Source organism: Micropterus salmoides, unplaced genomic scaffold (assembly GCF_014851395.1).
Source record: "Micropterus salmoides isolate LMB-PRFRI ecotype aquatic unplaced genomic scaffold, ASM1485139v1 Ms_hic_scaffold_3, whole genome shotgun sequence".
NCBI lineage: Eukaryota > Metazoa > Chordata > Actinopteri > Centrarchiformes > Centrarchidae > Micropterus > Micropterus salmoides.
In genome coordinates this window covers 39184177-39197232 of record NW_024042261.1, presented here as the reverse complement: position 1 = coordinate 39197232, position 13056 = coordinate 39184177, and the positions used below count along the sequence as shown (strand labels likewise).

The following is a 13056-nucleotide window of genomic DNA, read 5'->3' as shown; positions in this document are numbered from 1 at the left end:
CGCTGGCCACCTGTGCGTTTACCTGTTGTAGATGTTGTGCAGCCAGTCCAGCAGCGAGTAGATGTCAGTGATCTCCAGCTGGTTGTCAGCGATGGCCTGCAGTCGCCTTGCAACCGCCTGGTGGTAGCTCTGCACGTACACCTGACAGGTCAAAGGTCAAAGTGAACATTTAGCCCTCAGTGTGGCCCCGGATACAGTCAGAGGAGCACCGGAGTTTGAAGGACACAGCAGCCGACTGCTCCGTCCTTCAAACTCTGACGCCAACGCAGCTGTGAAGAAGAGTCAGCCAGCTGCAGCTGATGGGTCTCATCACGTCAGTGTGCAGGTGTTTTCTCACCTGGAAGGGCTGGTACTCTTCGGGGTAAATGGACACCACGTTCCTCTTGGAGGCCCCCAGGTCATCCACCACCCGGGCTCGGAGCCGGTCCAGATACCCGTTGAGCTCTCCGGCGGTGAACTCTGCACTCTGAGGCAGAGAGCCGTCAGCAGCCTCCTCCACGGCCTCCCTCCACCTTTGCTTCAGTCGGCGAGGCCTCGGGCCACCGGGGGCCGCGGTCTCGCCGAGGGCCCAGTCTTTATCCACCTGCTCCTCCTGCTGCAGCACCTGCACACACAGACGGACGGACAGGCGGGTGAAGGCAGCACTGACTTACACTTCCTCTCTGTTCTGTAGCAGTAAGTGTTTCCTGTCTCACTGTCTGATGAAGGCAGAGAAATAATTAACTTTCGGTCGTTTGTGTTTCACTGTTCTGGTAGGAACCAGGAAAAGAGATCACATGTCTCCTGTTTTAGCTTCTTTGCATTGGCTTCCAGTAAAATCCAGAATAGAATTTAAAATCCTTCTTCTTACCTACAAAGCTCTTAATGGTCAGGCACCATCTTATCTTAAAGAGCTCATAGTACCTTACTACCCCACCAGAGCACTGCGCTCCCAGAATGCAGGGTTACTTGTGGTTCCTAGAGTCTCCAAAAGTAGACTAGGAGCCAGAGCGTTCAGCTATCAAGCTCCTCTCCTGTGGAACCAGGTTCCAGTTTGGGTTCAGGAGGCAGACACCATCTCCACATTTAAGACTTTCCTCTTTGATAAAGCTTATAGTTAGGGCTGGCTCAGGTGAGTCCTGAACCATCCCTTAGTTATGCTGCTATAGGCCTAGACTGCCGGGGGATTTCCCATGATGCACATGAGAAAAATCAGGCCCTACCTCACTCAGTACGCCACCCAGCTTCTGGTACAGGCCATGGTTCTCTCTCTGCCCTCCAAGCAGCTCTTCCAGCTTGGGCAGTGAAACTGCACAAAGGGACTCATGTCCCTCCATTACTCAGTGACCTCCACTGGCTCCCCGGGGCCTCCAGAATCAAATCCAAGTCCCTGATGCTGCATACAGAGCTACTCCTGGGTCCGCACCATCTACCTAAACTCCATAATCCAAGCCTACGTTCCTTCTGGGCCTCTACGCTCCTCCAACGAACGCCGCCTGGCTCTGCCATCCCATCACACAAAGCGACCTCAGTCCCTGTTCTCATCTGTGACGCCACGATGGTGGAACGAGCTGCCTCACGCCGTCAGAGCAGCGGCGTCCCTCTCTGACTTCAAGAAGCTCCTGAGAGAACACTTCCTCTGATAACACCTCTAACCTCTGACATCACTTCCTGTGCTCTTCTTCTTCTGTCTCCTCGCAGTTCTCCTGTAGTGATTACACTGTTTCATTGACTCTTACTTCTTCCCCTGGGTATTTACCCCATTGATGCTGTGCTAACAGCTCTTATTAGTATCTGTTGTCACTTGTAGATCTCTTAATTTACTGAGGTTTGTATGTTGTTTCTTAAATGTAAGATATTTAGATCATTCTGCCAAATGAGTAAATGAATTTTCACTCGGGGTTCCCAGAGTGTCCCACCGCCACCTTGTTGCACAGTGTGCACGCTGAAATGTTAATGCACTTTATTTTATAACCTAAAGGGTCTTTAATGTAATAGTTAAATCCTCCTCACCTGAACCACCAGGCCCAGGTTTGGCCCGGCCGTCGGGGAGCGCAGAGACTCCCTGACCACGGCCCACAGCTCCTTCTGCAGCTCCTCATACAGCAGCTCCACGTCCTTCGCCTTCCTCCGCCCGCCGTCTTTGACACTCGGGCTGGTGGCGTCCTCCGGCTGCGGCGCAGCGCCCCGGTCGGCCGCGGCGGACTCGTTACACTCCTGCTCCAGCTCCAGGATGTGAGTGTCGGCCAACAAGAGGTCCCGCTTCTTCACCAGCTGCAGGATCTCCAGGACTGAAGGAGCGACACAGAACACAGTCAGCCAAAGCAGTCAGGTGCAGAAACAACATGTATATTACTACTTATAAAACATCGGAGTACATCTTCCCTCCTGTAAGCTGTGTTGGGCAGTAACAGTAAATCACCATTATTTTAAGGGATAACTATTTCAAAAATAGTAATAATATTACAGTTACTAATCCAAGTAACGAGAACTGTCCCTGACTGGACGGCAGAGCTCAGAGCCTTGAGACTCGACTCGGACTCCAGCTCAGAGCCTTGAGACTCGACTGAGACTCGACTCGGACTCCAGCTCAGAGACTTGAGACTCGACTCGGACTCCAGCTCAGAGACTTGAGACTCGGACTCGGACTCCAGCTCAGAGACTTGAGACTCGGACTCGGACTCCAGCTCAGAGACTTGAGACTCGGACTCGGACTCCAGCTCAGAGACTTGAGACTCGGACTCGGACTCCAGCTCAGAGACTTGAGACTCGGACTCGGACTCCAGCTCAGAGACTTGAGACTCGGACTCGGACTCCAGCTCAGAGACTTGAGAGCATTTCATTCATGTTTTCATCGTTGACTCCTCAGGTTAATTATTGTTCCAGTAAAGTGGATTCTTTTGTAAAATGAGCTGCTGAACAGGCTGCTCCTCAAGGCGGGGGGTAGTGAAAGTAACAGTAACATAACGAGTAACGTAACAAATACCCAGTAAAGTAATATTACTTTTTTAAGGAGTAATAAGGAAAAAGTAAGTTATTACGCTTCCTGAGTAACACTGCTGTGACCTCTTCAGTGAACTCTTGTTGAAGGTCAGACGCTCCACAATGAACAACTGATTCAACAGCTGTTCATCAAAAGGCAAACACACTCCGCCGTGTGTGTGTATGTGTGTTTGTGTGTGTCCTGACTGCACTCTGGAGGTGGGTTCGTTTGATTTGAACATCAAAGCAGCCGGAGGGACGGAGCCGGAGGTTCCCACAGAATCCCTGATCAGGTTTCTCCTCATTTTAAGATGCTGAATAACACTGAGAGCTTCCTGGGAGGTTTGAGCACATTTAAATTCAGCCGGGGAGTCTTTCCCGACCTCAGGGGGGGAAATATCCTGAACACAAGCTCCACAGCTGTTCCTGCAGCTGAAGGTTGTTTCATTTGGTTGAAAGCTGCAGGAACAGATCAGTAAGTGGACAAACATTAACTGCTGATTAAACTTCACAGATTATTCAGAAGATTCACTGAAGTCAGGTGTGGGAGAAGCTGCTGCTCACATCTCTGTGTCCTTTTGCACATGAACGGTTCATTTGCTCTAAACTCAACTGTTAGATAACAAATAGTACAACTTAAAATTGTGGCTTTGGTGGTCAACTAAGAAAAAAAAGACTTATTTTTATTGCTACTGTTCTTCATGATGAAGAAGAACAACGATACACTTGACTTTTCTAACGAACGGTCAAACTGAAGCACGGTGTCCCCGAGTCTCAGCCCCCCTGAAGAACTGACTCAGCCCAGCAAACAGGACGTCTACTCTGATCCTCCGGAGACTGCAGGGCGGGTCTGAGGTCAGGATGATGTCGTTCAGGGAGGATCCTCTTACTGTCAGGGCTGTGATGTCACTGTGATGACCTCATCCAGTTGGACCGTTTACAGACAGCGGGCTGAGATCACAGAGCTGTCAGGTGGACGGGACGGGAGGACGAGTCTTTCCCTGTAGAATTTCTCTGCAGCCACGTTCAGACTGGACCAGGGTTATAATAAGTTTTATTTTTCACTAGTTCTTGTTTTCAAGTTCAGTTTCAATACGTTTTAGCCTTTTGTTGTAATATGGAACTCTGCCATCATGACACCAGGCAAGGGGCGTAGACAAAAAACTGCCACAGCTAAGAAACTTGACGATTTCATGTTCACCCAAAATCTTAATTTTTTGTTTGCCCAGCCTGTTTTCATTCCCAGAGCGTCAAAGAGCTGCACATCCTTCAGCGTCCGGTACCAAAAGACATGTGGCACACTTTCGCGTCATTAGTTCAATGTACTGGGGGAAACACTTCAGAGCCAATCGTTGTGTTTCCATTAACGCATTTTGAAGTATTGCGTCAAAAAAGGTGGATGGAAGCAGCAAAATTCAAAAAAATGTCTTCAATTTGAAAAATATGTTTTTGCACTCATATGATGTGATTTTTGTCTTTTTGGAAAAATAGTTAAAGCGCTAAATGGGAGATGGAAACATCTTTGCCGAATACGTTCTGCCGTTTCCGCTGTCGGCGTCTTCCTAGATTTTACCATAACGCACAGAAACATGGCTGGTAGCAACTTGTCAACTTATACTGTTGCGTGGTACTGACTCGAGGAGGCGTCGGTGAGTGAGGTTCACTCACTGCACAGCCTCACTAGTTTCCGTTAACCTAAAAATACGCCTGGTCTCTCACATCAAAGGCGTGTGTCTTATCCACTGCACCATCACCCCCAAAACGTGCCTATTTTGCATTTTCTTTTTTGCTACATTTTAAAAATTCGCTTGAAATTTGCTTGACAATCAGATGGAAACGCGGCTAATGTTCAACACCAGAAGTAATACCATAAATAACAGAAACATCCAAACATCCGGGTTGGTTCGGAAACCGGACTTTCCCCGAGGAGGTCGTGTTTGTTTCCAGTGTGAAACAAAAAGTCAACATCGATTCCTTTTAGTGATGTTACCTAAGTTACGTAATTTAAGTATTTTTAGCCAAGCCATGATCTTTTCCTAAAACTAACATTGACCACTAGTTTCATTGTGAAAGTTTAACCAGTAGTTGTGTATTTATATTTGCTAACTTGACCGTGGAGGCCTACATGGGGAATAACAATGCCAAAGGGAACCCAGGGTGCTAAAAAGCAGGGATGAGAACCGGTTGTTAGGCCCTATGAACTGACAAAGACGATTTTACTCTGTAACTTTATTTTAGCTGAAGTTAGTTTAGCAAACAGACAGTTTCAGTTGGTTATTGTTTTTTTGTAAAGCGTTGTTTTTATTTTCATTACCGATAATAACCGTGGTCTGGTCACTGATTTTAATCCCGTCCTGAGCTCGTATGTCGGCCATCTTTAATCCCCCTTTTATCCCTTCTCCTGCATTTTTATCAGCTCAGTGCGAAATTTGATTTTTGTGTGAAAATGGAGGAAATTAAAAATGTGTCCGCTAATCTCATAGATGCTAACACGCTAACGCTAATATACATTATAGGCATATTTGGGAACCAATACGACCACAGAAACAACTCAAGTCATCAGACGAGGAAGATCACGTAAAAACTCACTATATGTGCTGCAGTAAAGTCAGTTTACAGCTGCTAGTCTGTGTTTGTAAACTACAGTTTACACGTTTCCATTAGAGCTGTTGTCAAGATAAAAAAAAAAAAAAAATAGTCAGATCATTCAATATGGACAACGGACCCTTCGCTAAGCCACGCCCTGAACACAGAGCTGGCCAATCACAGCGCAGTGTAGGTACTGAGGTCCGACACTTTCATGGCTGCGCTCCATTGACTCTAATGCACGATGAGAATCCGTCTGAGTCAGCCTGAATAAAACCTTCAAATGATGCATGATGCAACTGCAAAACTGTCTGCTTCTTACCGAGATCGCTTTTTCCAACAAATTTGACAACATTTCTCCGGGGAGTGCAGTAATAGACAGTAGCAGCGGCGACAGTTTGTCGGACTTCGCAAAAGTAACTAAGTGGGGCGGGGCTTAGCGAAGGGTCTATTATCAGGATGAAAGTCAAATCATTATTTCTTTCAGGTTTAAAGGCTGATTTTTGCTCCTGAGTTAAAGTTAATGTGGTTTTAAACGTTTCTTTCTGGTCAGAACAAACACTTGATGCCAAACAGTGGATCACTTCACAAATATGAGGCAGAACATTCAGAACTATTCTGATAAAAGTCAAATTGTCCCTGTTAAACGTAGCTGAATTAGCTGTTAGCAGCTGGATCTCTGAGATACTGAAGAAAACGTGGACGTTTGCTCTGGACGGACATCTGAGATAATGGCATTATCGGGAAGTGGAAGTCACTCTGAATGATTCAACACGTGTGTTTCACGTCCTTGTGTTTGGATTTGAAGGCGAACGTCACTGAAATGAAGTCTTAAACAGAGTCAAACCAGAAACAGGCCTGACGCAGGAAACATGACTCAGTTATTCATCATATCGCAATACTGCAGCAGCCAGACAATACACACAGTCACACCAGGAAATACACACTAACACACATGCGTCAGAGGAGAGCGCTTCTCCAAGGCCACTCTTTCAAAATAAAAGCCTTCTGCGGGGCACACATACTGCAGTTAATGTGAGCATGTGAGGCCTCCAGATGTCTTCACCTCAGTGCCAACAGAGGAAAACACACAGTGACAGCCCAGAGGAAGGATCATCGCTATAAACAGAACAATGTGAGGGGAACATCTCGGCTTTGAACGCACATTTGAGTCTTTCATGTTACTTGTTTGTTTCCTGCAGCGGTGAGGAGGTCAGAGGTCACAGTATTAAAGCCTGCTCACAGCTCAGGTTCAGGAGAGAGTTGCCGCGGCTTCCTGTAAACATGTCGGGAGGTGTGTGTTCATGCTCTCTACCTGAGGAGCTGAACACCTGCCCCGTTTGTCCTCTTCTCCTCAGCGCCATCAGCAAGTTACTTGTCATTTAAGAGTTTTTACTTTCCTCGCGGCCGAGCAGCTGAAGGGACCGATCTGAAAGTGTTCCAGGCTCCTGCAGAGTAAACTGATGACATGAAAACGAGCTCAGGACGAGAGGTCAAATCATCAATTCACTTGTTATCAAAACTGCATCACACATCTACATGTAAACGTCTTTTTTCTTGAAATTGCTCCTTGTTTGTTTAAGTTTTTCTTTTTTTTTTTTCTAACGGCGGCTTCCCCGTGTATAACGTCACAACGCTCTGAACTGTGGGTAATTCCCTCAGGCAAAATCTGCAGAGTCATGGAAAGTCTGTAGACAGAGCCCTCACGCACCTGACGAGTTGAGAGTGGGACGGCCCTAAACCCTCACGGGCTCACAAGGAACGCACCTCAAAGTCCGTGAGAGATCAGAAATAAATAGAGGCGTGAGATCCAACGTGACCACAGCCTTAATTTATTTTAGGGCGAGCGTGTGCAGGTTTTCCTCTCCGTCTGCTTTCAAGACCCTGAGAACTGCAGTCATGTGTCCAGACTGCAGGCTGGTTTTAATAAGACCACAAGGGAGAGGAAACACACACACACACACACACACACACACACAGGGTGTGACCACTGTAAGGTGATATATCAGCACTTTGAGCACCTTTAAACCAGACGACATTGGAGCTTGTAAAACACAGCAATTAAAACACATTATAAACACACACTATATATTAGAAGGTAGAAAATGTACACATCATGTCAGGGTTCCCCTCCACACAGAAACACAGCTCTTATTGTTCAGCTTCAGCCTTCAGAGGAAATCTGTTCCAGCTGGATAGATGAAGCCCCGCCCACCTCCACCCTCCACACCAAAACCACCACCAGGAACACCAGCAACACCACCAGGAACACCATTAACACCACCACAAAATCCACCACCAGGAACACCATTAACACCACCACCAAAACCACCACCAGGAACACCAGCAACACCACCACCAGCAACATCAACACAACCAGGCACACCATCAACACCACCACAAAATCCACCACCAGGAACACCATCAACACCACCAGGAACACCATTTACACCACCAGGAACACCATCTACACCACCAGGAACACCATTAACACCACCACCAAATCCACCACCAGGAACACCATCAACACCACCACCAAATCCACCACCAGGAACACCATCAACACCACCACCAAATCCACCACCAGGAAAACCATCAACACCACCAGGAACTCCATTAACACCACCACAAAATCCACTTCCAAGAACACCATCAACACCACCACCAAATCCACCACCAGGAAAACCATCAACACCACCAGGAACTCCATTAACACCACCACAAAATCCACTTCCAAGAACACCATCAACACCACCAGGAACTCCATTAACACCACCACAAAATCCACTTCCAAGAACACCATCAACACCACCACCAAATCCACCACCAGGAAAACCATCAACACCACCAGGAACTCCATTAACACCACCACAAAATCCACTTCCAAGAACACCATCAACATCACCACCAAAACCACCACCAGGAACACCATCAACATCACCACCAGCAAAACCACCACCAAATCCACCAAAACCACCATCGTGACCAACACTGTAAACAATGACCTGCTGAGGAAGGTGAAGAAGGACGTACAATATATACGATGCAAATGATATTTGTCAGACGGAACAAAAACACGAACGAGTCAAACACATGTTGCTCCCGGATCAGATCCTGGTCTACAGTGATACCTAGATTTTGTAGGTCAGGGTTTATCAGGCGAGGAAAGAGAACCAAGACCTTCCATAACCTCAGAGATAAGACTGAGGGGAGCAGAAACAAACACAAATTGAACATCACCATGTTGTGTGGGATTATAAACACAAGTAACCAGTTTTTAAAGCAAGTCCCTCCATAAATCTGTCATAGAAACAGTCTTCAAAATACAAAATTCTGTGTTTGCGATGGCAAGTGATTGATATGTAGAGCTGCAACAATTAGTTCATTAATCCCCAATTATTTTGGTAACTGAAGAAAACACATCCAAATTGTCTGATTTCAGCTTGTGGTGTAAATATTTCTGTGACACTAAACAGAACATATTTGGGTTGTGGACTAAAGACATTTGAGGACGTCGTTTTCTGAACCTAAAAACTGATCGATTAATTGAGAAAATAATAGATTAATTGATAATGAAAACAACTGTTCGTTGCAGCCGTATTGATATGTAGGTATGTTTCTGTCTAATCTGTGGCTCCAGTACCTGACAGATGGTGGTGAAATCTATTCTCAGCGTGTTTCTGACTTTATCCTAAAGGTACATTAATTGACTGATTTCAGAATAACATCTTGACATATTATCGTCCTGTAACCCGTTTGCGTCTAACATGTGATCAACTGGCCGCCCACTTCCTGGTCCTGCGCACGATCATCACACTGGAGTCCTGCCTGTTTGCCTCCTCATAGCTCCGGTTTGGTCTCCACCGACCCCTGAAGGAAACATCTGGCTCTTCAGCTTCAGTTTACACAGAACCCACCAACAAGTTGCATTCAGCTTTATGTTGATCTAGATGTTGGACGAAGCAGAACGCTGAACTCTGTGGACCTCGGTGTGAAACTGAAGAAGCTGCTGAGTCAGCAAATCTCTGATTTAACCTGCTCAGATACACCTGGAGGAAAGAAAGGCTTTTATGTGTGTGTGCAGTTTAGTTTTGATCTAAGTGCTTTTAATATACGTACTCTGTGTGTGTGTGTGAACAGTGGCAGTATTGTGAGAGTGTGTGCACAGAGTAATCTGAGCTCTGCCTTCACATTTTTCTCGTCTCCGGTCGGTCACCGAAGACTCAACTCAGCAGCTTCACATCTGAACTTTGAGAGAGAGTTGTGTTCCTCCTGCAGGTCGGTGTCGTTTGGATTTCAGATGTAGAACATGAGAGTACATCAGGAGATAAAACCTCAGATGCTTTACTGCAGAGAAAATACTCGTGCAGTGAAAGTATGCGAGTATAATTAGGAAAATGTCCTTAAAGTGTTAAAGCAGTAAACATATCCCTGTGCCTGTTGTATGTCTCCGCTACTCAGATTCTTTAAGTGCATTCTGCAAGTGCATTAAGTGCAGTGCAGTCAACAGTACAATATTTCCCTCTGAGATGTGGTGGAGCAGAAAAAACATGAAAACGCAAAAACACGCTGTCAAGAGCACGCCAGACCACCAGGCGGCGATATGACCCTAACCGTAAAGCCACGTTGGCCAATCAGAGCCTGCTAACAACAAAGCAGGCAGTGGCGCACAAACAATGTTCAGTTACACCTTTTTGGATTTTGGTATCTGAGAGTTATTATAGCGTCAAACTGCCAAAACAGATGTTGCAAGCCATTTTCACAATGTGGTATTAAAGGGGCAGTGAGCAGGATTTAGAGGCATCTAGTGGTGAAATTACTCTCTGCCCTTTCAAGCGGAGATATAAAGGGCTTGTTCTAAGGTAGCGAAAACACAAAGATCTTTATTTTCAGGTTATTAAACAGAAATGAAAAACTTACATTTCTGCCAACAGAGGCACCTAAATCCTACGCACTGGCACTTTAAATCTAGAAAGACTCATACAAATCAACAAATCAGTAATCTACGGCTCCAAAACCCAAAGACATTAAGTTACTGTGATTACCAGACCTCTCTCTGGAATATTTTCCTCTCACGACAGAATTTAATAGATAGAAGATTGTCCGGCTCATTCCCTGCAGGCACAGCTGGGTCGAATATGTTTCCTCTGACATTTCAATCCTCTTTCTTTCTACAGTCTTTTTCTTTGTATAGATGTACTCTATGTACCCACCATATCTACTAACAAACTTACTTGCAAATATGAAAACAGAAACTGCAACCAAACTGAGCAGTAGTTTCAGTTAATCCAGCTTCTTCCCAGGAAGGACTTCTTTTACGTCAACATTCAGGACAAACTGAGTACTTTTATACTGTGGATATGACGTTTGAGAGCCTCGGGATATTTTCATATGTACTTTACAGATACAGAATTATACAGTACAAGATTTTATTTATATATTACTCCATTCCAAAATGCATGATAATCATCTTTTTGTATTGCATCTCACATATGGACGCTTGGTCAAGCGTCTTGGCGTCGCTTTTTAATGCCCTGTGTACCCTTTAGCGTTGTTTTTGCACGTGTTGTGCTCTGTGATCAAGTTAGCAAGAATAAATACGCAACGCAGACTTTCATAATAAAACTACTGGTTAACGTTGTGAAACTTTGTGGTTTGGTTAGGTTTAGGAAAAGATCATTGTTTGTCTTAAAATAACTACGTTACTCACGTGACTTAACTTACATAATGTGAGTAACATTACTGCCATAACACCACTTGAAAGAACCAACGTTGACTTATTTCACATGGGAAATGAACAGTGGTCTGACCCTCCCATGAGAGAGATTAGAACAAATATTAGAATGCGGTTAGAACAATATGTAGTCCTGCTGAACACGGAGCAAGGTGCTGGTTCTGGAGACAACTCTCGTCCCATTGGAGCATTCCACTGACGACAGGTTTGACGATGCAGGGCCAATAGAATCACGCAAAACTAGTTTAAACTAGAACAAAAATTTAGAAAAGATTGAATCACCACAATCTGAAGCAGACAAGTCAAACACTGCATCAGAAACGCCACGTGGATTTACAACGTCTCCATCTGAAACTGTGACGAAGCTCCACGTTAGCAGAAGTTATTTCTCTCTGGAAGTTTGTAATAGTTGCTTCAGAGCTGAGTTTATTTCCGTCAGTGTGAAGCTACTTTGAAAGATAAATGATTATCAGTCTGCTGTGGTCCCTAACAGGAAGTCATCCAGCAGCAGATAGTTGGTCAGTAACAGCTTTATGGCTGTTCAGACCTCCATCGGCTGCAGAAGGACACGCTAATCATTGACTGGTCCTGACAGGCCTGAACACGAGCCTCTTATCAACACTCTGACTGGAGTTATGCAACAGTGGAGCAGAGAAAGCACCCATCAATGAGCCACAAAGCCATCCTTACTGAGCTGTTACAATAGGAGAGCCTGTTTGAACCTTACACTAATGTAAGGGTCGTAAAATTACAGCGTGGGGGCCAAATTTGGCCTCCAAATGACACCTGAAATGTTTTAAGTTCTTTGTCTCTTTGCTTTCTTGAGTGAGACTGCGGTTGCTGAGATTCTGATGCTTGTATGTAGAGTTTTAAGACTTTTGGAGCATGCTCTTTATGTCACCCTTTAAAAAAGGCTGACCCAACTAAAGATGTTCCTAGTCAACCATTAGTCGTTAGTTCAAGCAATCACAACATTGGATGATTTATAACGTTACTTCCAAATTAACTCGCTACAAACTCGCTCCTCGCCTGCTGGATACCTTTCCTGTTCCCCGGCTCTGGTTCTGGTGATTATTCCAAAGCTCCTGTGCTGGTAGTGTAAACAAACACCAACACTCCTCAGGAACTGGAGTTCCCAGTCCGGGACAGCTACCAGGGCCGCTAACTGACCTAAATGAGCTAACTAGCAGAGCCTATAGTTAACAACAGTGCCATGTGACGGATGCAGGTCCGGGTTGCAACAATCCCTTAATACTTTCGTCCCTGCCCTAATGATAAGCAGCATGAATGGTTTGAGGTTGTTGTTTTTTTCTGTGATGAACTGACCAACAAAAACGGTCTCAAAATCGCAATGGTTTCGCTGCATTAAAATAATGGAGAAAAGCTGTAGTCAACCTAATAAAAAGGTTGTGCGGCTATGGCTCAGGAGGTGCAGCGGGTTGCCCGTTAATCGGAAGGTTGGCGGTTCAATTCCCGGCTCCAGGCTGCATGTCCTGCGTGTCCTTGGGCAAGATACTGAACCCCGAATTGCCCCGGGTGGCTGTTCCACAGTGTATGAAGGTGTGTGAATGGTGAATGCGATGTAGTGGTCAAAAGGACTAGAAACGGGTTATACAAATACGGCGCATTTAACCTGAAAATAAGCCTCAGAGCGATGGTGAGCGGCTGCAAACATCCTATGTTAAATTAAATGAAACTTCCTGCCTGCCTGAAGAGTGATTGTTCAGTTTCTGGTGTTTGGGCGTTTTAAGAGTCTTTAAAGTGGACTCACATTT

The 13056-nt window shown here is 45.4% G+C and overlaps 1 protein-coding gene across 2 annotated transcripts in view; it reads right to left on the bottom strand.

The window, feature by feature from the left end:
• The window catches only part of LOC119882591 (tumor necrosis factor alpha-induced protein 2-like), a 63909-nt gene that overhangs the window by 10017 nt on the left and 40836 nt on the right, over positions 1 to 13056 (bottom strand). For both annotated transcript variants that reach the window (XM_038692688.1, XM_038692689.1), the window contains exons 4-6: positions 1993 to 2270; positions 338 to 604; positions 23 to 141 (exon numbers count right to left, since the gene is read on the bottom strand). In XM_038692688.1, coding sequence (XP_038548616.1) covers positions 23 to 141; positions 338 to 604; positions 1993 to 2270 — 664 coding nt within the window. The remainder of the gene's footprint in view (positions 1 to 22; positions 142 to 337; positions 605 to 1992; positions 2271 to 13056) is intronic.